This window comes from Cebus imitator, unplaced genomic scaffold (assembly GCF_001604975.1).
Source record: "Cebus imitator isolate Cc_AM_T3 unplaced genomic scaffold, Cebus_imitator-1.0 Scaffold79, whole genome shotgun sequence".
NCBI lineage: Eukaryota > Metazoa > Chordata > Mammalia > Primates > Cebidae > Cebus > Cebus imitator.
Window position 1 is genome coordinate 5,670,256 of NW_016107394.1, and position 26,255 is coordinate 5,696,510.

Genomic DNA, 26,255 nt, shown 5'->3' on the forward strand with positions numbered 1-26,255 from the left:
AAAAAAAAAAAAAAAAAAGATTTGTCAAAGTTGGGTCTTTTTAAAGAACAAGCTTCTTTAATTTATAACAGCCTAGTTTGAATTAATACCAACTTAGTTTTAATAAAAAAGCTTTGCTTCTGTATAGCTGTGTTCCCCCACCTTTATGTTATTGTTTTCACATTGCACCTTTTTAATGATTTGCCCATCAAGATAGATTTATAAGAATTGTTTCATGTATTTGTCTAGTTGATTGTTTTTTAAAAGGTAGATTAACTAGACTTTCTTAGGCTATATCCGGTTAATACTGTGTCCTTTTTAATCTTCATAATGTATTGCTGGTTCAATTTGCTGATATTTTGCTAAGGATTTTTGTGTTTCTGTTCATGAGGGATATTGTATAATTTCCTCTGTGTGTGTGTGTGTGTGTGTGTGTTGTCTCTATCTAACAGTTTTGGCATCAGTGATCCCAGTTTTATAAGTTGTAAATTGTTCCCTTTTCCATTTTCTGAAGGAGTTTGTGTAAAGTGGATATTATTTCTTTCTTGAATGTTTGATGAAATTCATCAGTGAGACCATTTGGACATGGATTTTTTGTGTGTATGTGGGAAGATTTTCAATTGCTTATTCACTAAAAAAGTAGATATGGGGCTATTTAGATGTTTCATAGGGCGTCTGGGCACTTTGTGTTTCTTTTCAAGGAACCTGTCTAATTAAGTTGTCACAGTTATTAGCATAAAGTTGGTAATAATACTCTCCTAATACCCTTTTAATGTCTGTAGTGACATAACTTTTAATGCTTCTACTAGCATTATAGCAAACATGTACATGGTGCTTATTACACACCTTTCATTTTACAGATATTAGCTTTTAATTCCCACAATTTGTGAGACAGTTACCATCTCCATATTACTGATGAAGAAACCAAGGTCAAACTAAGAGCACTCTGGTGCCTTGCTTAAGATTATACAGTGGTTGTATTGAAGGCTTGAATTGGAATCCTGGTGGGTCCAGAGTCTTTTTTTCTAAACTACTGTTTACTCTGCCTTTTGTTTTTTTTTTTTAAGAGACAGGGTCTTACTTTGTCGCCCAAGCTGGAGCACAGTGGTGTAACTGCTCAATTGGTTCACCTTGCCCGCTGCCTAGACAGAGCCGATTTATCAGGACAGTGGAATTGCAGTAGGGAAAGAGTAATTCATGTTGACTGGTTATGCAGGAGACTGGAGTTTTATCATTACTCAAACCAGCCTCCTACTCTGCCTTTCATAAATGACAGAGATACCTATTCTGTTCTTCTTCTGGAATTGTCCTAAGTTCTTTTTAGAAAGTATACTCACTCTTTTGTACCATAGAGTGGAAATATTTGTTTCTGGTGTTCCTAATCAGAACTTGGAATGCCCTTTCCCCCATAAAAACATTACATATGATGGCTAGGCGTTGTTGAAATACTATTGTTAATACTCTTTTTGAGTCACATAATATGTTAAAATGACTTCTGGAGCTTCCTTGGGAGGTTCACCACTATTTATGATGTGAAACATTGTTTCCATGGGAAACTGTGAGAAAAAGTGTATTTTATTTTATTTTTGACCTAACCCCAAATTTACCATTTTTTTTAAAACGAGATTTTCCCCAAAAGTAAAGACATGAGAAACAAATCCAGTGTTCATGCATTCCCAAACTGCAGTCTTGATTCCAGGATACCTCCTTCTCTCAAGCTGAGCTGGCTTCTGGGAATCCAGTGGTGGTATAAGGGTTGAGGGTTCCTTTGTGCTGCATTTTTTTACTGCCTCTCTCCTGAGTTGTGGGGATAGATTCTGCAGGCTCTTGTAATGGCCCAAAGGTGCCCAGCCCTGACTCCACTTCCGTGTCTGTGATCCCAGGTGGGCAGGTCTCCTGGGCCCCTGTGCTCTCAGCAGCTCCCTCAAGCGCCTCTCCATGCTGCCATCGCTCCAGGTGTTGTTCAGTCATCATCTGGAGCCCTCTCATTGTGGATGTGATCCTTGTCATCTGTCACTGTGGAGATATTACCAAAGTGGGTCAAGGATCTGTGTTCATCTCTCTTTAGGGATGACTGATCAGCACAAGGGTGGCAGTGTAGGGTGACACCTCCAAATCTGCTCTGCCACCTCAGGGCCTGGGGGCTATTGTCTTGCTCCATGGCTGGGGCAGTGATCGCTGGGCCCACACTGTGGTGGGAGGGAAGGCTGCAGGACTCGGGGCTGGGCTGGGTGCACCCCCTCTCCACTCTTGTCAGATCCCCCCACCAAAACTGATTTTAAATTCCCTTGCCTGAAAGGTTAGACTTCTGTTATATGGCAACTATACTTTACTATTTGCAATCTCTAAAAGTTTAGATTTATTCAGTTGTTAATATGTCATATTTTTTAAAAAACAAACATGATTAATTTGTGCATAGATTTTATTTGGTTTGGTTTTGATTAATTTGTTGATTAATGTCTTTCAGGGTTATTCAGTTACTCAGAAGAATATTCTTCTGCAGGTGGATCAGAACTGTGTTCGCAATTCTTATGATGTCTTCTCTTTGCTACGGTAAGAAACTTCTTAGATCGCCTTGAATTCTAAAGAATCTTTCTCATTTGTGACATTTCAATGTGAGAAAATTAATGGGAGTTTTAGAGGCTGTTATTTAAGCTTAGCATTTTTTAGTGTAAGCCTCATAAATTTTGTTGCTACAGTGATTTAAGTTTATCTCTTTTACAAAGTCTTTGGAAGACCATTTCCTTTCTCTGGACAGTGGGAGAGAATATTTGGAAGCCAGTGATCTTAAAACAGACATTAGCTATTTTCTGGTCTTCTGTACCCTACAGAACAGCAATCAAAGGTGCAAAAGTTAAACTTATCAAAGTCTTAACAGCTACAGCATCACTCGGAAAGCCCTTCAGCAGCCCCAAACATGGCTTTGAGATTTGACCTGTTCTTCGTCTTAAAAGAATTATGTTTGGCAAGCCAAAAAAGCTTTGCATGTATCTAATGCTCAGAGGCTTATAGGCCTCAGCTCTATATTTTCATAATGTCTGGGTTTAATTTTGAAAGATTTTAAAATTTGGCTTTAATTTCAAATGTGATAGATCATATAGGATATTTTTCCAGGGGGCAAGCTACCAAAATAAATGCAATTCCAAATAAAGTTAGCAGTGACACTCAACCTATGTTCACCCTACTCAGACAGATTGTTCATTGAAATTTGATTTTGACAGTATTTTTAATGTTTACATGACACATAATACATTTCGGACCATTAGACATCCTCTATATATGTACTTGAGGAAGAATCCAGAAGGATGCTTGGAGAAATGGTTATTTTAGAAACATTACAAAATTGGCCTTTCCTTTGTGAGCCTGAATCTTATTACACATGATAATATAGAGTTTGGTCACATGGACTGTGTCCATTCATTTTAAGGAACATGATTTTGACTAAAGTAACCATATACATTTTTCTGAGTTTTGGTTCTTGCTTGAGAGATGTCTACACCTTGACTGCTTAGGATATGTAGGAGAACACACAGGGTTCAGAAATTAGAGGGTGGAGATAGTGGGAGGTGTCAATACATACACATATTTTAAAGCCTCTTCAGTTGGAGACACACTAAGTTTTAAGTATTAAAAAGAATGTCTAGAAATGGTTTGAAATGTTAGTAAGCCGCTAATATTTCTTGATCTCAGTTTTCTTAGTAAAATGAGGTATAGGTACAATTATTTTAAAGACATGTTCTAAATGTGAGATTGTGTGCCCTTATTAGAGAAAACAGTAGGATTAAAAGAAAAAATACTAAGGAAGAAGAGGATTTGGGATAGTGTAGCATCATATTTGCTAAAAGAGGATAGTTTCAAGGAGTAGCAAACACTGTGATAATGTAGAACGGGACCTGAAGAAAGACTGTTGGATCTTGTGAAGCAGTGTGGTATAATGGAGGATGCTTTGATTAATCTGATCCTGCCTTTATCTTTGATTTATCCTGATTTATTTGACCTCTGGTACTTCTAAAAAGTGGAAGCAGTGTAATTTTCAAGCATTTTCACATTTGTTGTCTTATTCTCTTAAACGTTTTTCCCACATCAGGGATGATAGATAGCCTTTATCTTGATTATAGCCAAGAGACATTCAATGTTTTATCTATCTGAGGGCACACAGAAGTAAGAGCCAGGCTGAAGGATGCTTTGAAGGTTTCCTGACAAGCATGTTTTTGTAGATCCTTTTAATAGTCTCACCTTCCTAAACTGGTGGTTATAAGATACACATGGCATAATGACTGAGGAAATTTTTTGGTAAATACAGTGCCCTACATAAATGCAAAGTCATCAGGCTAATTTGGATGAATTGCTCAGTTATTGAAAATTGATCTTTCAATGATTTGGCTCTTGAGGGATTCATATCTAGGGTATTTTTCAGATTCTTCAGGTGTGTCAGTAATTTGAACTGCATTATTAATAGTGGTCTCCTCATCGGTATTATATAATTCATGCCTAGCTAATAACACAGATATACTTTTCCTAAGCCAGATTAAGTGGTAATTTATCAACCAAATTTACTGAACCCAGGGTGTTGTTCTGGAACTGGAAACTTTAAATTGTTCTTATCAAAGTTGGTGAGTCAGATGGAACTTTTGGTGATTGTTCTCTCAGACATTAGTAAAGAGTACCCATCATCTGCTCTATTAAATGATCCTCTCTTCCTTAGTGCTTGCCATGCTATATGTGAAGTGATTTTTAGGAAACTTAATTTTATACCTATTGCATTAAACTCTAGTTCATGGTTTCCTCTCTAACATTGCCATTGGATGGAGTCATTTAAAAAATATATATCTTTTCTTTTCCTGATGCTTTCTTGGTTTATAAAATTTCTCCTACTTGATCCGTAATTTTATGTGCAAACACACATCTAAATTCTTTAATGTCACTTAGCTCTATAAAATTCTGCATGCTGTTTGGAGTCGTGATTAGAACCCCAGTCTCCTGATTCTGTTTTTTGTTTTTGTTTTTGAGACAGAGTCTTGCACTGTTGCCCCATCTGGAGTGCAGTGGCGCAACATCAGCTCACTGCAACCCTCATCTCCCGAGTTCAAGTGATTCTCCTGTCTCAGCCTCCTGAATAGATGGGACTACAGGCAGGCACCACGACACCCAGCTAATTTTTGTATTTTTAATGGAGACGGTGTTTCACCATGTTGGCCAGGCTGGTCTCAAACTCCTGACCTCAAGTGATCTGCCCGCCTCGGCCTCCCAAAGTGCTGGGATTACAGGTGCGAACCACCGCGTCCAGCCCTGATTCTGTTTTTTGAGAGTATATTCTAGTTAATTAACTTTCACTGTGCTGTTTGGCCACTAGGATGCATCTGTTCTTTCTACTTTTTGTGTGGGAGTGTCACAGAAAAATGGGCACTCTTTGGAGCACCTAAAACCAGGGTATTAAAAGCTCCTTCAGGCTGGGCATGGTGGCTCACATCTGTAATCCCAGCACTTCGAAAGGCTGAGGCAGGCGGATTACCTGAGATCAGGAGTTCAAGACCAGCCTGGCCAACATGGTGAAATCTCGTCTCTACTAAAAATACAAAAATAAACCAGATGTGGTGGCACATGCCTGTAGTTCCAGCTGCTCAAGAGTCTGAGGCAGGAGACTCACTTGAACCTGGGAGGTGGAGGTTGCAGTGAACTGAGATTGTGCCACCGTACTCCAGCATGGGTGACAGAGTGAGACCCCATCTCAGAAAAAAAAAAGAAAAAAGAAAAGAAAGAAAAAAAGCTCCTTCAGATGGATAGTGACCTAAGATCTTATTCAGATACTTTGGCCCATAGTTAAGAATTTAGGGTAATTTCAGTGTTGTGAAAGATTAGCAGTTCTTTCCAAATTTACGTTTAATGTGGGTTAGCAATTGACCCATTGCTTCTTAACCCTTGGAAATCTCTGGATTAAGGCTTGTTTTCAGGAAAATAGCCATTTAATTAGGAGCAACTTTACTCATTGTTATATTTGATATTTTAGGGTCTTCACCACAAGGTGTTGATGTTATTCCTAAACTGGCATTTGGAATTTTATTTATTTTACAATTTTCTGGTGAGAAAATTGGGGAATTAAAATGAGTATTAAGCAGTGTTGTAAATTATAAGTAAGCATTTATTTTTAGGAGTTAACTTAAAAATCTCTTAGCATGATTCCTTTTAGGTTAAGGAATATAGGCTTATTAGATAGCTTTCTAATAGTCTTACAGCTAGTGCTCAACCTACGACCACGATTGGTTCCGACAGACTGGTCGTAACACGATTTGGTCGTAAGTTGAGTAGGCCATATGCACGCGGAGATGGTAGTGCTGCCAGAAGCTGGTCCACACTGTTGCACGCCCAGCTGGGCAATGTTTGTGCTGCCAGACGTGGAGCAGTTGTGGCTAGCGATTGTGGTCGAAAAGTCGAATGGTTGTAAGTTGCATAGGTCGTAAGTCGATCAATACCTGTATTAGGTTGCTTTTTCCTTTTGGTTCTGTTTTTTTTTTTTTTTAAATCCTGTTTATGATAGGGAATTATTGAAAGTTTGTAAAGAGAGGAGGAGTAAGTGACATAGTCAGGTTTGCAGTTTAGAATTCTAACTAAGGTGTCAGTGCAGAGTGGACCCAAGGGATGCGACTGGAAGCAATGATTCATATCTAATCTTACCTGTTCTCTGATTCAGAAATTACTTTTAGTGTTAAAAAACTCATATTTTGGTTGCTTTTTCTTTTATACTTTTTCAAAGAGGTAGCTCTGTTACGGTAAGAAAAGTAATAATTCTGTTTTTTTTTCAAGTATAGTTTTTATTGTTTTTTTCTCCCTTCTCCTTTAGAAATATCCTGCTTTTGCCAGTTTAATAATTGGAAGTATGGTGGAAAAATCAAGGGCTTTGCTCCTTCACCTAAAACTACCATGCGTAGGTAGAGTAGATGCAAGACCTTGAGCAAGTATACATTAACTTTTTGTATACCATAGTCTGCTTTTATAAAATGGGGCTAAGATTTGTCTCTCCTATTAGAAATATTGTTAGAATTAAATAAGGTAAAATATTTGAAAGATCTTAGGACAGTTACTGGCATATAGTAGACATTCAATAAATGCTAGTTTTCTTCTTCCTCTTTACTTACCCCATCTTGGAATTAGCTTCTTCTCCAGCCAGTATTCTTTCTCCTTGTTACCACTAGCTTTTCCACTTTTCAGCATAATTTTCCTTTCTCTCTCTGCCTTTCTAGTGTTTCCTGTATCTGCTTTTATAACTGCCTGATGGGTTCTTCTTGCTCACTGCCAAGAAAAGCCAATGCATTGAGAACAGGTTTTGCAGCAAAGAAAGAGTTTATCACAGGGCCAGTGGATTATCACTTGCCAGTGGCAAGTGGATGGATGGGAGATAATTCTCAAACCCACTTCCTCAGAATTCATGGACTAGAGTGTTTCAAGGATAGTTTGGTAGGCCAGGGCCTATAAAATGGGGAATACTGATTAGTTGGGTTGGGGCTGAAATCATAGAGGGTCTAAGCTGTCTTCTTGTACCAAGTTAGTTCCTGTAGGGGGGTCATAAGACCAATTGAGCCAGTTTATTGATATGGGTTACCTGTTTGGCACCAGCTGGTCCATCAGAATGCAGAGTCTGAAAAATACCTCAAGCACCAGTCTTAGATTTTATGATAGTGATGCTATCTATAGGAGCAATTGGGAAGGTTACAAACCTTGTGACCTCTGGGTACATGACTCCTGAACCATAATTTTACAAAGGTGGTTTTGGTCCCTAAGTAATAAGGAAGAGCTTAGTTTTGGGAAGGGACTGTTATCATCTTTATTTTAAAGTTAAACTTTAAACTAAATTCCTCCCATAGTTAGCTTGGCCTCTGCCCAGGAATGTGCAAAGACAGCTTGTGAGGCTAAAAGCAAGATGGAGTCAGCTACTCCATCTTGATTGATTTCTGTCACTCATAATTTTTGCAAAGGTGGTTTTACTTTCAAAGTTACTTTTATTCTAAAGTCATAATAAAAATATTTAATGTGTGTATGTCTTTTCTCTTTAATGACATTGAAATCCTCTTGAAGGAAGAGATTATTTCTTATTGCTGTATTTCTCCTCCGCTTTTATCTTACCAACATTTCTTGGTTAATTGTAGGAGTTCCTTTGGCTTGTGGGCTTACCTGGACTCTTCTGTATTACTCTTTTTCCCTGCGCACCCCCTTGTGTTACTAAAGCTACAACCAACAATATCCACATGTTAATACGTCTTCAATTTATATCTCTCGAGTCCTGCCTCTCTTTTGAATTTCCAGTCCGCATTTTTCAACGACCATAGATATTTGTACTCTCTTGTCCCTGAGGAACCTCCACACCAACATGCCTGGAGCTACACTCATTGGTTTAATACTCCTCTTTTCCTTTCTTTTCCCTGGTTTGTCTCATGGTACTATCACCATGCTAGTCTCCCAAGCCAGTTATCTTAGTCATTTTTTGTTTCTTTCATTTTTCTTCCCTTAGTGATAGATATAGTTGATGATAAATCATGTTGATTCTTTGGTGAGATTTTTCATCTGTCGACCCTTCTTTGTTTTTAATCTGTATTTTCCTAAGTCCTGATCTTCTAGATGAAGTCATTAAGGCACAAAGCAGTTAAGTAGCTTACCCAAGGACACACAAACTAGTGTTAGAGCCTGTATTCAAATCCAGGCAGTCTAGCTCTAAAGCCTATCATATAAACCAGTCTATCTTAAATCTTTATAATCTTTTACACAGTTGCTAGAGTGATCTTTTAAAAGATGCATGAATTTTTTTACTTGCTGGGCTTAGAAAGCTTTGATCCATCATGTTCAACTAAATACTTGCAACTAAAAAGTTCATACTTCTTAATGTGATACTGAAAGGACTTTTTTAGTACACACCGTTAGGGACCATGGTCTTTATCTCACTTCCTCCTACTCCCTATCTATAGCTATAATTTATGGAATACTTAATGTGTTATAATTAGTTCCTCATTGCCTGATCTTCCCTCCCCTCCTCTTAATACCTCCAAACTGAGAGTGCCTTTAGGTAAGAACCCTTGTTTTATTGGTCTTTGTATTATATATATGTTAAGCAGATAATAAATGCTTTTTCTATTGATCAAATTGAACTATTGTTCAGGTTACTGGAGGACTAAGGTTTTGTTTTTCCTAATGGTTTGCATCTGGTAAAATGAGAGTTGTAAAAAATTTCCAGGCTAATATTTAAAAGTTGTTGAAAATGCACTCAGGTCTATGAACCTTCAGCTGCTTCTTTCATTCAGCCACTGCTCTCCACATAACATCTGGTGAGATTTTCAGGATTTTGTGACTTTTAATCTAACTTTTTCTATAAGTGTTTTGAGAAGATCTTTATTTGGCTCTCTAGAAGCAAATCCCCCTCCCCTCAAGTTGCTAGAAAGCACTTTCAGCTATAAAATTCCAGTTTTAACAGGAAAATGCTCACAACCAATAAATTATCATTAGCACAGTGTTTAGAAGAGAGATGAGATGAGAAGTATAAATGTGCAACTTCGTTTATATCATCTTAAAATTACAGATATGATAACCAACTTTTAGGTTGCAGGAGAGTTTTTTTTCCCCCTCCCTGCCTAATGGACTCTCTCTAAGTGGTGGTTGCAATTCTGCAGAATACAGCTAAGAACCCAGCTGTAAGCAGACTTTACAAAGTTTATGTACTAAAACTTGTGTACTTACTTTTCACAGTAGAGTCTAGGCTCTTACCCATTTTCTGTGTGCTCATTTTCAGTAAGTTAGGGGAGGAATTAAGAGGATTACCATTAAAATAGACACACTAACAGCAAGAAGTGAAAGCTGATAGTTTGCTCTGTTTGTGGTATATTCTTTGATTCTGGAATATTGCTGGGTGATAAATCGTATTAGCTACTGTCCTACCTTTATAGTCACTGTGTTTGGATTCTTAAACAGCCGTGTCTCACTACTTCATGTAAAAAGAGAGAGGGGGAGAAACAGTTCAACTGTAAGAAGAGACCGACTATATAAAAAAGCATAGCCGACTGCTGTGTGTGTGCTTGGCCCAAGCACATCTCTGTATTGCAGTTCATAACTCAAGTTGCCCATGAGAATTATGAGTGCACTGTCTTCGTTTTTAATAATATGTCTCCATTTAACAGATGAGGAAGCAGACTTTGAATGGTGAGAAGACTTGCCTGGACCACAGGCTGGTTAAGTGTGGAAGCAGGTCTGAATAAAGGTCTGCCAGGCCCCAGTGCACTTGCTGTTTTCCATTATGCCATATGGGTGCCAATCAGCAAAATAGAAAATTGTAATTATCTGAGCCTTCGTAAGAAAGCAGGGACATAGAAGAGGTAGGAAGGTTTTCAATCAAAATTTAAAATAAAATAATTTTGGTATTTAATGTAAGTTTTGGTAGACCAAAATTTGTATTTATGAGTAGCAGCACATTTTATTCTTCTTTATTCATCTCTTTACATATAATACAAACATATCTATGTATGTATACATACATAAAAAGACACACATATACACACACATAGTTTTACAAAAATAGGATTTAAGCAAAATACGGGAGTAATTATAGGGTGAAGTGTTTCCCCTCCCCTTTCCTTGTATTTTTTGGCTTATCTTCTTCTTTAAGCTCTTCTCCCTAGTTCCGCTGCCAGAAAACCACCCAACTCAGAACACATGTCCATATGAACCCAGTTACCCTTCACCTATGTTAACAATCTGATGTGTATCCGTCTGTATTTTTTCCCATAGTCTCTATGTATATGTCATAGATATGATTTATACATATATGTGTATATGTTTTCTATATATTTATGGTTTATATATATGGTTTGAATTATTGTTTTATAAAATTGGAGTAGAAATACATACTTGGGTTTCTTGTTCAATGTTCTATGTGTACATTCCTCTAATTCACTTTTTTAATGGCTTAATAATAGTCCATGGTGAGGCCGTGTCATATTTATTCAGCCACTACCCTATTGATAGACATTTAATATAATATTTACTCTGGCTCTGGTTTTTAATCCTTGTTTGTTTTGACAATATGCACATTACTGAAGGAAATATTTATATACATAGATAACCTTGTTTTTATGATAATTTTGTTTCCACGAATTACATTCCCAGCAGTGGGATTTCTGAGTCAAAGGGTATGTATTGTTTCAATTTTCAGAGATATCAGGTTGTTTTCCCAAAGGACACAAAATAAATGGCATTACTGCTTACGCTGATTTTGTGCTGGCAATGGCCATCGTCATTTTTTATGATTTTTACTAATTTGATGAGTGTAAATAACACTTCAGTATTACTTTAATTTTTGTCAGCCTGTTGCAAGTACTTAGTTAGAGCTACAAGAGAAATTTAATATATTTTCTTAAGTTTATTAGCAATTTAGGATATTATTCTATGAATGTGCCTATTCATTTACTTTACCTATTTTTAAAAAATTGAGTTGCTTGCATTTTTCTCATAAATTTCTAAGAACACTTGGTATTTTTTCCCAAATCTGACAATTACATCTTGACTTATGATACCTTATACAAAAGTTCTTATTTGTAATATTGCATAATTCTGTTTTTTGTTTTATATCTTCTGGGCACTCTTGAATTGAAGAGGACTCTCCTGTACCTTGCTTCAATAGATATTTTCTGTTATCTTTGAGATTTATATTATGTTACTTTTTAAATTAAATATTTAATACAAATTGCAATTTATTCTTTTTTTTCTTTTAATCCACACTGATATCCTTAAATATCTTGTATAGATAGTCCATATCTTGTAAGGTAGAAATTATTTCTTCACAGATGAGTTCAGTGTGCCAGCACCTTTCTTTTCCCACTGAATTTAAATAATACCTTTGTAATATTTTAAAAGTGCAGATGTACTGGGATCTATTTCTGAATTCGCTCTTTTTTTAAAATCTTACCTTTTTGTGTATTTTAAAACTTTCAGATTGATTTAATTACAGTGGATTTTTTTTGTGTGTTCTAATATCAAGTAAGGCAAGTCCTCTTGCTGCTCTTCTTTTTGATACTATTATTTTGCTATTCTCAGAACTTTATTCTTTTATGTGAACTTTAAGCTTATTTTATCTTTAAAACATCAACCTTATTGGAATTTTAATTGAAATTTTTATATTAGTTGAATTTTTACATTCATTTTGGGAAAGCTGTCATTTTGTATTAGTATTCCTATCCAAGAACATGGTGTCTTTTCATTTGTTTATGTTTTATCTTACTCCTTCAACAAAATTTTGTAGTTTTCTTCATATAGTCATTTGCCTTTCTGTTACATTTGTTTTTAAATATGCTATAGTTTTTACAGTATTTTATACAAAATAGGTGTTCCATTTCCATTCTTGTGTGCTTACTGCTATTGTAAGGAAAAGCTATAATTCTAAGAAAATCTCATTTATATTTAGTAATGTATCTAATTGTTTTTATTGTTATTATTATTATTATTTATTTTTTGAGACGCAGTTTCACTCTTGTTACGCAGGCTGGAGTGCAATGGCGCCATCTCGGCTCACCGCAACCTCCACCTCCTGGGTTCAAGCCATTCTCCTGCCTCAGCCTCCCGAGTAGCTGGGACTACAGGCGCGCACCACCATGTCCAGCTAATTTTTGTATTTTTAGTAGAGACGGGCTTTCACTATGTTGACCAGGATGGTCTCGATCCCTTGACCTCGTGATCCACCCATCTTGGCCTCCCAAAGTGCTGGGATTATAGGCATGAGCCACCGCACCCAGCCTATTGTTATTATTTTTAAAGGAAACTTCTCCTTTTTTGGCAAACACATTATCATCGGTAAAAATATAGGCCTTTCTTCTTTAATGTTTATGCTGATTTTCCAGTCTTGCTGCGTTTGCTAAACCTAGAACTTTCAAAATAATGTTGAAAAGTAGGGCATTGCGCGCATCCCAGTTCCTTGCTTTAATTGAAAAAGTTCAGCAGTTTGCTGTTCAGAGTACTTTCTGTTAATTTTGGAAAATACTGGCTGAGCGTGTTGGCTCATGCCTGTAATCCCAGCACTTTGGGAGGCCAAGGCAGGTGGATCACCTGAGGTCAAGAGTTCTAGACCAGCCTGGCCAATGTGGCGAAACACAGTCTCTACTAAAAACACAAAAATTAGCTGGGTGGGGTGGCACACACCTGTAATTCCAGCTACTTGGGAAGCTGAGGCAGGAGAATCACTGGAACCTGGGTGGTGGAGGTTGCAGTGAACTGAGATTGTACCACTGCATTCCAGCCTGGGCAACAAGAGCAAAACTGTGTCTCAAAAAAAAAAAAAAAGGAAAAGGAAAATATTTTGAGTAATTCTTTTTATTCACTCAATGCTTTTATTAGGAATGGTTTACTGAATTTTTTGAAATGCCTTTCCACATTTATTAATATTATATTTCTTCTAACTTTATAATTGCAATACAGTATGTGGATTTCCCAATGTTGTATTATTGGCGAGCTATAGTTTATTCTTTTGATCATTACTTATAAGCACGATTAGTTTTTAGCAGTTGTTATTTTGTTGTTGTGGGGGGAGGGCGTAAATTACCATCTCTCCCAAGATCTTTGAATTGTGAATGAATTGTGAAGCTTTCCATCTTATCTCATGATCCTAATGTGTAAAATGATGATGATAAGAGCATCTGTCCCTGGATTGGTGGGAAGATTAAAGGTATTAATGTGAAGTGCTTAGTACAGTGTCTGAATCGTATGTGCCAGCTATCATCATCATCACCATCCGAAACAGATTAAATAATTTTGGAAATTTTTAGCTTTTTGAAGGTTAGGACTTAGCTATTAAATCGTCCAGTCCAGGTGCATTTTATAAGGGTAAGTCTTATTTCAATCCCCTTAGTGCTCATTGCTCTGTCCATTTTTTCTTGCTTCTCTTTGGTTTATTGTTGACAATTTGCTTTTTGGTAGGAAACCATCTATTTCCTCTAGATTTCCAACATTATTGCTAAAATAGTGCACATAGTTTTATTTTATAATTCTTTCAATCATTTCAATAATTTATAGCACATTTTCTAATTAAGACCAGAAACTGTGCTAATGTTTTAGTTAGCAATGTTGTTACATATAAACTCTTCTTGGACAGGATGCTTTCTGATGTTGAAATCGTAATCTTTTTTCATGTAGACGAAAAGTATTTCAGATACGTTTGCCTGAAAAGTGTTTCTCAGAATGAGAATGGAGACTATAGACTATATATGTTTAGGGAATTTATATCTCTAGTTTACAATGTTGTTCCTAGCATACAGACCAAGCTGGCTCAGAGTGAATGCTCGGCAGATGTTTGTTAAATGAATGAATGAATGAAGAAATGGGTAAAATATAATCCTGTTGGATAATACTGAATCAGGTAGATTTTTGGAGAAACTTTAAAAATGGTAGATTTTTAATTACCTTTCCAAAGATGATTAGTACTAACCTTGGCTGTGTTTCACCACAGTTATAGTATATTTTTTAAAATAAAATAACTTAATATTTCATTTTGAATACAGCGCATGCAAATGAAAAATTAATGTTGAAAGCATTGCTTGTAAATGAACTACAGTTTACTAAATGAGAGAACCAGTAGTCAGGACTTACTGATAGATCTCGTAGTCTTTAACTAGGACCTCTTATAGGCAATTCACGCTACTAAATTCATTTTCTCTAGTTTACTGAATGTTTAATAGAGAATGGAAATGTAATGGGCAAGGTAAATGAGCCATCCCCAAAACAGTCTTCAGAACTCTTGGCGTAGAGCAAAAGTCAGTTTTCTAATGTTGAAAAGGTGAATAAAGAATAAAATAGGAAGAATAAAATCAGCATAAAGAAGCAAAGCATTCTTTGAGGACAGTTAAGTATATGTAGTCTTCTGCCCAAGAGATGTTCTCTGTCTCCGCCCCTGTCCTTTAATTTTGACCTGAATTCACAGGCTTACTTTACTGAGACTGCTTTGTTTAAGATGTCACTGAGAATTAAGGCTTTACGGTCACATCTCTCATAGCTGCCTTGTAACTTCTACATTCCCACTGGTGCCAGGCATGTTCCAAGGCAGCATTCCAAGGTTTAGTGAGTTCACCCTGATGTCTCTGCCAATAAAAATAACCAGTTACCATTAAACACCTACCCCACCCATAACTTGATTTTTACATGCCATTTTATTAAGAAAACTTATCGAAGATTTTAGGAGAATTAATACATTAAGTTTATCAGGGTATCAACTGGCCCTTGCAGTAACTTTTGCTCCAAAAGTGGATGTTTCACCTTGGAAGAGAATCTGAGACTTGGCATGTTCATCTATTGAGAGTGCACTTTGTAATAACTTTATTCTTACAGTCGATTCTTTATGACTGGAAATACTCTATTAGAGTAAGAAGCCAGATTATTACCTTAGGGATTTATATTCTAGTAGGACAGATTAACAGATACAGCAAGCAAAGGGTCTTTCATTCATTGAGAAATGAATAATAATCTCTAAATATGTTGTGTTCTAGGAATAAGTCAGAATTCCTTTTCTACAAAGGGCCTACACAGGGGGTTGAGAAGGAAAATAAGATTTGAGTATTTAATTTTTGCTTAAATACATTAATGCTATTAAGTGAAATAGCATTTCACTTAAATGCTAAAACTTAGCATATGTCTTTTTATTGTGTTCATAATAGCCATGCTAGTATTATAATTCCATTCTCCTGGTGAGCAAACTGAAGCTTCCAAAAGTTGAGAATTGTAGTTCCCAGGTGTTCAGCTAGGAAGTCATGCAGAGTCCAAGTCAGGTTAGTGGTAAAGGCCTTTCCATTATACTTCTCCCTTTCATGTGGAGGAATTCCCCGTAACATTCTTTTATCTTGTTGAGACTGCCTTACAGCACCCTTACTCTTCCCAGTAAAATTGTTTTTGATGATGCACCAACATAAAATGGGCCAGGAATTTCTTAGGGCCTTGTGGCACCCACACAGTGGAGACTTTCCTAATAGGCTTTCCTGGAGCCCTCCAGAGTATGCTTAATACACTCCTCACCTCGTGCCTCCTGGTGGAGGAGGTCTTAATGGTTTGCTATTGAGGAGTGTTTCTGACTCTATGACCATAACCACATGGGTCCTTTTACGTCTTTTCCCTCAATATGTTAAGTGTGAAGTGATTGGACATGATGATTTTTTCTTAGTTGGCATCCCTGACTGTTCTGAGGCTTCCATTCCTTAAATTCAGACTCTGCAAGAAGCAAACTAATGTCATAGAGGAAAATGACTTTTCCACATTAGCACTGATTTTTCTGTTCCTGAGATTCTTTGATTCTAGTGACAGAGTTAAATTTGAACATGGGAGGAGAACTGACTTTAAACAGTTTATGGGGAGAACATCTGGAGATTTAAACTTACGAAAAATTCAGTGTAAGCCAAGAAATTGACTCAGCAGCATTAAAAAAGGAGCTAAGATGATCTTATATTGCATTAATTAAAATATATTATCCAGATCAAGAGAAGCAACAGTCTTCCTGGACTTTGTATTCATTAGATCATATTTGGAATATTCTGTTTAATTTGGGTCCCAGTGTACTTTGATGGGAAAGAGCCAGGGGAGATGGCCAGGACGATGAATGATTTTAAAGCAGTCATATAAAGACTAGTTGGGAGTAGAGGATATTTAGCCTGGAGAAGAGAGGACTTTGGGGTTATAGTTGCTGTCTTTAAACGGTTATGTAGTTAATTTGGCAAACAATTTTGGGGTAATAACAGTAAAAGACACATTTATTGGATATATCCTATCTGCCAGGTAAGTTTTTTACATGCTTTATCTCATTTAATCCTCAAAGCAAATGTGTGGATTGCTGCTAGTTATTGTTATTGCTCTTTTACTCATGAGATCCAGAAAGGGAAATTGATTTGCCTACGGTCGCATTGTGGTAGAGGCAGGATTTTTTTACTCCAGTTTCTTTCCTTTTTTCCCATGCTGCCACCCACTTTCTATATAGAATTTGGGCTCTTTCTGAAGGAGTTGTAATTCTTTTTTTTTTTTTTTTTTTTTTTTTTTTTTTTTTTTTTTTTTTTTTTTGAGATGGAGTCTACCTTTGTTGCCCAGGCTGGAGTGCAATGACGCTATCTCAGCTCACTGCAACATATGCCTCCCAGGTTCAAGTGATTCTCCTGCCTCAGCCTCCCAAGTAGCTGGAACTGCAGGCGTGTGCCACCATGCCCATCTAATTTTTATATTTTTAGTATAGCTGGGGTTTCACTATATTGGTGAGGCTGGTCTCTAACTCCTGACTTAGGATGATCCGTCCGCCTTGGCATCCAAAAGTATTGGGATTACAGGCTTGAGCCACGGCACCTGGCCAGGGTGTAATTTGGAAGAGAAAAAGTATATAGGTTCTTGTTATTTCTGAGAGTAGAATATAATGATAGCTACTTTCATTGAGTGTTTTTTATTTCTACGCTCTTGCTATATGGTGAAAAAGAGAGAAGTACTGTCTTCATGGAGTGTACATCTTAGTAGGAGATTTAGAAGTAAATAAATTAATTGGTTACAAATGTGTTGCTAGTGGTAAGTGCTATGAAGAAAAAGTAGTAGGAGGAGGATAGAGGTTGGTAGATACTGAGGATGGTGGGATGATCAGGGAAGACCTCACTGAAGAGAAGAAAATATTTGAACAAAGACTTGCAAAAGATAAGACAAAGGTTGGATGGGCATTTGGAGAAAGAACATTGCAGACAGAAGACATAGCAGGTAGGAATGAGTTTGGTTTGTTGTAAGAATAGCTAGGAGGTCAGTCTAGTTTGGGCATAGTGAGCAAAGTTGGCAAAGGTCAGATCGTGTTTTAATTTTTTTTTCCAAGCATAAGAAGTTGTTGGAGGGCTTTGAGCAAGGGATTGATGGGATCTGATTTTTAGTTATAAAAAAATGCCTCTGATTAGCTACTCGGAAGGCTAAGGCTGGAGGATCCCTTGAGCCCAGGAATTTGAGGCTTTAGTGAGCTCTCATTGTGCCACTCACTCTATTCTGGCCAACAAAGCTGAGACTCCATCTCTAAAAAGGAAAAAAATAAAAAAAAGCCTCTGGTGTAGAGAATAGACTGGCCTTCCGGGTCAACCCACCACAGCTGTGATCCAACAATCAGAAAACTGCTGCTGGTGAAGTAGCCATCACACACTTACCAGACACCTAAATAAAGAAACTGTCTACTGCAGAAACTCACTCCTGAGAGAGCTTGTCACTGTTGCAGGAAGAATGGCCTCTATCCCTTCTACCTTCCAGATTTCACTCAAGGCATTCCAACATTTAAGAAGAGGATGGCAGAACAGAAGAGAAGGATAGCTAATGAGGTAGGGGAGAGTCTAGGACAAAGAGGTGTCCCAGAGGTCAAAGTACATTAAATGTTTCTAAGAGAGTGATTAATTGAATCAAATATTGATGGCTGGAGCATGGTGGCTCATGCCTGTAATCCCAGCACTTTGGGAGGCTGAAGTGGGAGGATCGCTTGAGCCTAGGAGTTTGAGACCAGCCTAGGCAACATAGTGAAACTCTGCCTCAGGAAAAAAAAAAAAAAAAAAAAAGTTGCTGATTGGTTGAGTAATGTGATTGTTAAGATTTGAAAGCTGAATTTAGCAACTTGGAGCTCACTGGTGACATATATGAGAGCGGTTTTGATGTGTGGTGGAAATGGTACAAAGAAGAATGGAAGTGTTTTCCAACATTTTAAATGATTGAACAATTATGATTATGTGACTGTGAGAATCAATAAAAGAATGCTCATTAATTATTTGAAATAAAATGTCATTAGTGGCAAGTCTTTATTGATAATCTGTTTTTAGTAGACCTTGTATTACTCTGTCAGTTATCCTCCTCCATTCTGTCAGTTCAGATGAGAAGCTCTGCATAGAATAAACAGTAGCAGAATGAAAATCAGAGAGTTGTTTTATGAGTAGGTGCCCAAAGGAAGGGTGTAGTCGCTTAAACTCTTTGGAAAAGGACTGGGTTAAAATAGGAGGATTTAGGCCTGAGGGAACCTCCTGCATTACCCTTAAATCTAAATCTTGGCCTCAGCATGCTCGGTCATATTTTTATTTTGGTGTATATGTTAGTGAGGGAGAGAAATGAAGTCCCTTGTCATCTTCTATTACAAAATTTTACATGGTGATGGGATTCTATGTTTAATTATTCTGTAACCCCCAAATAGATTTGTGGGGGACAGGGACTCTAGTTTATCTTGCTCACGGTTACCGCCACTGGTGCTAAGCTTGTTCCCTGTCATGTGGCGGGTGTTAAATTAATAAGGAATAAGTGAGAGTTTACAAGGCAGTGTAAGGAACAGAAGATTACACCTGGTTACCAGCATGTGGAAAGGTGGGAATGCTTGCCTGGCTTGTTAAATACATTCTTACAGATGTAGATCACATTCCTCTGCTCTAGGAAGCAATGTTGGATCTCACTTCATTCCTGTACTCATATGGCACATAGAAAGCATTCTGTGCCCTGGATACTTCGCTTTATTAACGTTGCATTATCTTTTTATATAGATACCTCATCTCCTCAATACTAATCACAACTTTTTTTGATTGCCTGTCATTTGCAAATATTGTGCTGGGTGTTGTATATATTTTATGATCCTATTTAATTCTCTTAACAACCTGGAACGTTAGGCAAATGAATAAACTGAGGCTCAGGAAAGTTTAATAACTTGTCTAAGATAGTTCACTGCTTTCTTAGCACCTTCCAAAAGCTTGAGGCCTCTTCTGTTCCATGGTATTTTTAACAGGATACATTGCTTCAGTAGAATTTATATGCTTAATGAAAGTCTTTTATCCTTTTTTAAAGATCTTACCACAATTCCATTCTTCTTTGTTGATTATTTGATCAAAGGACCATGTAATTCTAACATTTCTTGAGACATTGGTACTGAACAGTAAGACTGGTGAAATAGCTGACTTCAAATATTGCATTTTCAAGGCTAAAAATGAATGTCTAACTTACTGATTCTTTCTATGATAAACTATTATTATAGAACTGTTTTTATATAGAGCAGACAGAAAAAGTTTTATACTTGCTCTGAGAAAAAAACTTATTCAAAATGTGCTAAGCATTCCAATTTTGATGCTTCAACACGGAGCTGTCCCCTGTAGCCTTGGAGATCATAACTTTACAGTGCTTGTTTTAAAGTAAGGTTTTCTTTTGAATGTGAGCAGATTTTGATGGTGTTGGAATTACTCTGTGGAGCCATTTGAATAGACTTGAAACATTATTTATGCATAAATAAATTCACCATTCCGAAAAGTATTCTGACAAGGCATGGTATGTGTTGGCATCTGGAAGTCAGCCTGTATTTGATGCTGAGTTTTTACTACTCACAAGAGGTGGCGAAAACGACCTCTTAGAGAAAGCAAATGGAACAGGTAAGGTGTTGGAAATTTCTTTCTTTCTTTCTTCCTTTTTTTTTTTTTAAATAGAGACGGGATTTCACCTTGTTGGTCAGGGTAGTCTTGAACTCCTGACCTCAGGTGATCCACCCACCTCGGCCTCCCAAAGTGCTGGGATTACAGGCATGAGCCACCATGCCCGGCCGGAAATTTCTTTCTTTTCTTTTTTTCATTTTTAATTTCTTTTAACCTTTCCTGGGAATGTATCAAAAGTTTGTTTTCAAAATGAATTTTTTGGTGAAATATAGTTATCATGACAGAACTATAAATGTTGAGGTTCATTTTATGATTTTGAGGAGTTTCTTTTCTCTTTTCTTTCCCTTTTTTCAATGCTGTTTTCCAAATAATTTGTATGATCATCTTTTTGTGTTGTTTTCTTTTTTATTTTGAGACAGAGTCTGCTCTGTCACCCAGGCTGGAGAGCAGTGGCACCATCTTGGCTCACTGCAACTTCTGCCTCCCGGGTTCAAGCGATTCTCCTGCCTCAGCCTCCTGAGTAGCTGATATTACAGGTGTGTGCCACCACGCCTGGCTAATTTTTGTATTTTTAGTAGAGATGGGGTTTCACCATGTTGGTCAAGCTGGTCTCGAACTCCTGATATTGTGATTCACCCTCCTCAGCCTCCCAAAGTTCTGGGATTACAGGCGTGAGCCACGTGCCTGGCTCATGTGTTATTTTCATTCAGCAGATACTTATTGCTCTTGTAGTTATTGTGGTGTTATATGCTAGACATACAAATGTCAAGTTATGACACCAGCCTTCCAGGAGATTTTAGTCTAGTGTGTTAGTCATACAACTAAGCACACAAACACAGTGCAGTATATTAAATGCTCTGATAGTGTCTCATGTTTGCTTCTTGGAAACACGGGGAAGAGACCCCAAGGTAGTCATGGGAAACTTCCTGGAAAAAGCGATACCATCTTTCCTTTTCTACCCTGACCAAACTCACCCCCCAATCCCACCCAGCATATTTTTTAAAAAGTGAAACCTATATACAATTAAAAAAAAAAAATTCTAAAGTGAAAAGCAAAAGTTATCGTTCAACCCTCCCAACCTTAACCCAGTTGCACTCTTTAGCACTAATCACCTTTCACACTTTCTATTTTCCCTTATGATGGTTATCACTAAAACGTGAAATAAGGTACTTTGTTTCTGTTATTTGATACAAAAACTTTTCATCCTATTGGACCTGCAGTTCACTACCAGCCTCACATGTTCTGAAATGCCTCCCAAGCCTTTTAATCACTGATAAACAAAAAGCAATCTGAAGAGGGTGAAAACTTTAGACTATATGCTCATGAGGCTTCCTGAGTTATACAGGGTGTGTGTGTGTGTCTGTGTGTATGTATGTGTGAGTCTATATACATATATGTGTAGGGGTTATACAAGGACACTTTGCTATAGTGAAAAAGACATTCAAAGGGAAGGCCAAAAGATATGGTTCAAAACTCAGTTCTACCAATTCAAGAGCTATGATTTAGAGGATATCATGTAACTCTAAGCTCTGAGTTCTCTACGGGAAGGAATCAGATCCTATGACTCTAACTCCCTTTCTACTCTGCCTGGCCCGTAGTCAGCTTTCCATAAGATTGGTTCAAGTTTGAACAAGAACAAAGAGGACAAAGAACATTTGGGTAGAAACTATTCAAAATGAAACACAGGGGAAGTTAGACTAAAACACAAACAAAAGAAAAGGCATCAGTGTGTGGTAGCACAGCTTCTCGAGGACCAATATACATTTAGTTGGAGTTCAAGAAGAGGCAAACAAAAGGAGTTCTTTTCTGAAGGAGGAGACAGAAAAATAATACTTGAAAAATTAATGGCTGTAAAATATCCAAATGTGATGAGTAATACAAACCCATAGATCCAAGAATACCAACAAATATCAGGCCTGAAAAACACAAAGAAAATTATACCAAGGTACATAGAATCAGATTGCCTGGTAGTATAATTATTTATTTTGATACTGAAATAGCTCCAGTATTGGCCATGGGAACCTCTTCAATCTGGCTTCTGTGTTCTTAAGACATATTTCCATCACTCTTTGAGTATGTCCTTACTCTTTCTGGCACAATACATTGTAGGCTCATATTCTTTTTTCCCCTGCATTAGAATTAATCATTTCTCTAAGGAGTTTTAATTATTTTTATTTATTTATTTTTTATTTTTTTCAAAGACAGGGTTTCACCATGTTGGTCAGGTTGGTCTTGAATTCCCAACCTCAGGTGATCCGCCTGCCTTGGCCTCCAAAGTGCTTGAATTACCGCGTGAGCCATCACGCCCAGCCCTCTGTGAGGAGTTTTGTTTTGTTTTGTTTTAGTATAGAATTAAGAAAAAAAAAAGCACTGTTGATTGACTTAAATATTTCTCTCTTTTTTTTTTTTAGGGACAAGATCTTGCTGTGTCTCCAAGGCTGGAATGCAGTGCCCTGATCACAGCTCCTCAAACTCTTTCGCTCAAGGGATCCTCTAGTCTCAGCCTCTTAAGTAGCTGGGACTACAGGTTCAGACCACCATGCTTGACTAATTTAAAATTTTTTAGAGATGAGATTTTGCTGTGTTGCCCAGGCTGGTCTCAAAATCCTGTTCTCAAGTGATCTTCTGTTTTAAGCCTCCTGAGTAGCTGACAGGTCACCAACCTCCAGTTAATTAACTTTTAAAGCAATTTAAATAATAACAAAAGTTTTTAGGTGGGGCACCGTGGCTCATGCCTGTAATCCCAGCACTTTGGGAGGCTGAGGTGGGTGGATCACCTGAGGTCAGGCGTTTGAGACCAGCCTGGCTAACATGGAAAACCCTGTCTCTGCTAAAAATATAAAAACTAATCAAGTATGGTGGTGGGCGCCTGTAATCCCAGCTACTCAGAGGGCTGAGGCAGGAGGATAACTTGAACCTGGGAGGCAGAGGTTGCAGTGAGCTGAGATCACACCACTGCACTTCAGCTTCAGTGGCAGAGTGAGACTTCATCTCAAAAAAAAAAAAAGTTTTAATATTTGCCAATGTAATTACCATTTCTAGTGCTCTTCATTTTATTTATTTTCATCTGGTATCATTTTCCTAATGTCTGAAGTATTTCCTTTTGCGTTTCTCATGGTGCATTTCTACTGGTAATTGAACTCTTTCAGTATGTCTGAAAACATCTCTATATCATCTTAGTTTTTGGAAAATACTTTCATTGGGTTTGGAAATCTAGGTTACGGGTTTTTTATGTCTTTTAATTCTTTAAAGATGTTGCTCCACTGTTTTCTCGCTTGTATTGTTTCCAGTGAGAAATCTGTCATTCTAGTATTCTCTCCTTTATGTAGTGTGTCTTTTTCCTTGGGCTGCTTCATCACTATTGTAAGGTAGTTTGCTTCTATGTACCTTGGTATAGTTTTTCAGGCCTGATATTTGTTGGTATTCTTGGATCTATGGGTTTGTAATACTCATCACATTTGGATATTTTACAGCCATTAATTTTTCAAGTATTATTTTTCTGTCTCCTCCTTCAGAAAAGAACTCCTTTTGTTTGCCTTTTCTTGAACTCCAACTAAATGTATATTGGTCCTTGAGCAGCTGTGCTACCACACACTGATGCCTTTTCTTTTGTTTGTGTTTTAGTCTTACTTCCCCTGTGTTTCATTTTGAATAGTTTCTACCCAAATGTTCTTTGTCCTCTTTGTTCTTGTTCAAACTTGAACCAATCTTATGGAAAGCTGACAACGGGCCAGGCAGAGTAGAATGGGAGTTAGAGTCATAGGATCTGATTCCTTCCCGTAGAGAACTCAGAGCTTAGAGTTACATGATATCCTCTAAATCATAGCTCTTGAATTGGTAGAACTGAGTTTTGAACCATATCTTTTGGCCTTCCCTTCAAATGTCTTTTTCACTATAGCAAAGTGTCCTTGTATAACCCCTACACATATATGTATATAGACTCACACATACATACACACAGACACACATACACACCCTGTATAACTCAGGAAGCCTCATGAGCATATAGTCTAAAGTTTTCACCCTCTTCAGATTGCTTTTTGCTTATCAGTGATTAAAAGGCTTGGGAGGCATTTGAGAATATGTGAGGCTGGTAATGAACTGGAGGTCCAATGGGATGAAAAGGGAGGGAAAAGGAGAGTATGGTGTTTTATTTTTTGGACCAGACTTCAATAATTGTAATTACTAGTATGCTGGTAGAAACTTGACTTTGGAGACACTGTGGTAATTTTGATTTGTGTCCAGTTAAAACTGCAACAACACTGCCAATACAGAAAGAATTTCATGTTTGTTCTTTTTCTTCAGATAGTAGGCCAAATGGAGAAATTTGTTAAGCCAATTCTGAAACACTAAACCAGAAACATAAATGAGCAAATTTAATCACATGTATTGGCAATAGGGGATTCCATGAAAATGTTTCAACTTCTGGGAGCAACTTTTAAGCTTTCTAAATCTAGTAATAAAGCCATTTACATAACTCTAAATGTAGCAGGCAAATGGTACAAAGAAGACAAGAAGACAATGTGGTGTAGAGAAACAAGGGAACTAGAAATTAAGAAACTTGGCCTTTAGTCTTAGCTTTCTGACTGGCATAGCTTTGAGACACTGGACAAATTATTTAATCTTAACTGTTGTTTCATTTTTGTATTTAAAATGAGAGCATTGAATTAAAAGACTTCTAAAATAACTCCTAGTACTAACATTGTCATGGTCCTTTCACTGTAAAGGTAACCTTAATTGACATAAGAGTCAGTTTTATAGTTATTTCTAAAACAACATTTTTTAAAAAAAGTGATTTACTATACCATCACATTTTCTATTCTTAAAAGGTCATTATCCAGTTTGATTGATTGCCTTATAATTCACAAAAATTTAACCCAGATTAATTTTAATGATTCCTAAAATACCAAGTCCTCTAGCAAAGGTGGAGATTTGCCATTATAGAGGATATTCAATGACAGTACCACAAGTTTTGTGGAGAACTCCCAAAGTGCTTTGGACAGTAGCCTTCTTGCTGGAATACGTATGTAAGTTTTAAGGGGATAGTAATAATTAGAATTACTGCTAATATTTGAGTACTTATCAAGTGATAAAACTGTAGATGCTTTTGAAGTATTTAATTATCAGAATAAACCTTTGAAGAATGTACAATTTTTATCTCATTTTGCAGATGAAGCACAGAAAAGTTAGACCTATGAACTTTTGGCTGATGGTTAATAAACAGCTGAGCTGGGATTTGAACCATCACTGACACCACAGCCTACTTTCCTAACCTCTACACTGTACTACCTATTATATTTATAAAATTCAAATGTGTCAAATTGCCTGATGTATTTCCACAAGTAGACATCATTAATTATGAAAATTCAGCCTTCAAAAAAATGCTTATGACTTTATTATTAAATTGCCTGTCAGTATGAGTGTTTGTTACCATTCTGAAAAAAAAAAAAAAGAGGCTGTGTGCCAGCGTTTTCAGCTATATCCTTAATAAGCACATTGTTGAGTTCAGCTGACATTTTGTAGCAAGATTTTCTCAAGGAAGGAAGTAGTCATTCATTGACTTACACTGGAGAGCAAACTGCATAAAAATTGTCTTCTAACTTTGCTTTTATGAGCTGCCTAAAGTCTGTGTAAACCCAAGAATATGGATGAAACCAGCTGTTTCTGTTCAGATTTATGTTGTTGTCTATACTACTCCATATCTTTATTATGAATTTCTCTGGAAATTAGAACTTTTCTAAAACTATAAGATATTTAAAAAATCTTAAAGTGTGTTTTCCTTTCTGTAAAGCCTTCTTTAAAGTTACTAATTCTTACAGGAGTATCCCTTAACCAAAATGCTTGGGACTAGAAGTTTCTCAGATTTTTTTTTTTTTTTTTTTT

The 26,255-nt window shown here is 37.0% G+C and overlaps 1 protein-coding gene across 5 annotated transcripts in view; it reads left to right on the top strand.

Annotated features, from left to right (window-relative positions):
- Positions 1-26,255, top strand: part of UVRAG (UV radiation resistance associated) — a 309,856-nt gene that overhangs the window by 91,537 nt on the left and 192,064 nt on the right. For all 5 annotated transcript variants that reach the window (XM_037740137.1, XM_017533023.2, XM_037740138.1 and 2 more), the window contains one exon: positions 2,447-2,532. In XM_037740137.1, the coding sequence (XP_037596065.1) occupies positions 2,447-2,532 (86 nt within the window). The remainder of the gene's footprint in view (positions 1-2,446; positions 2,533-26,255) is intronic.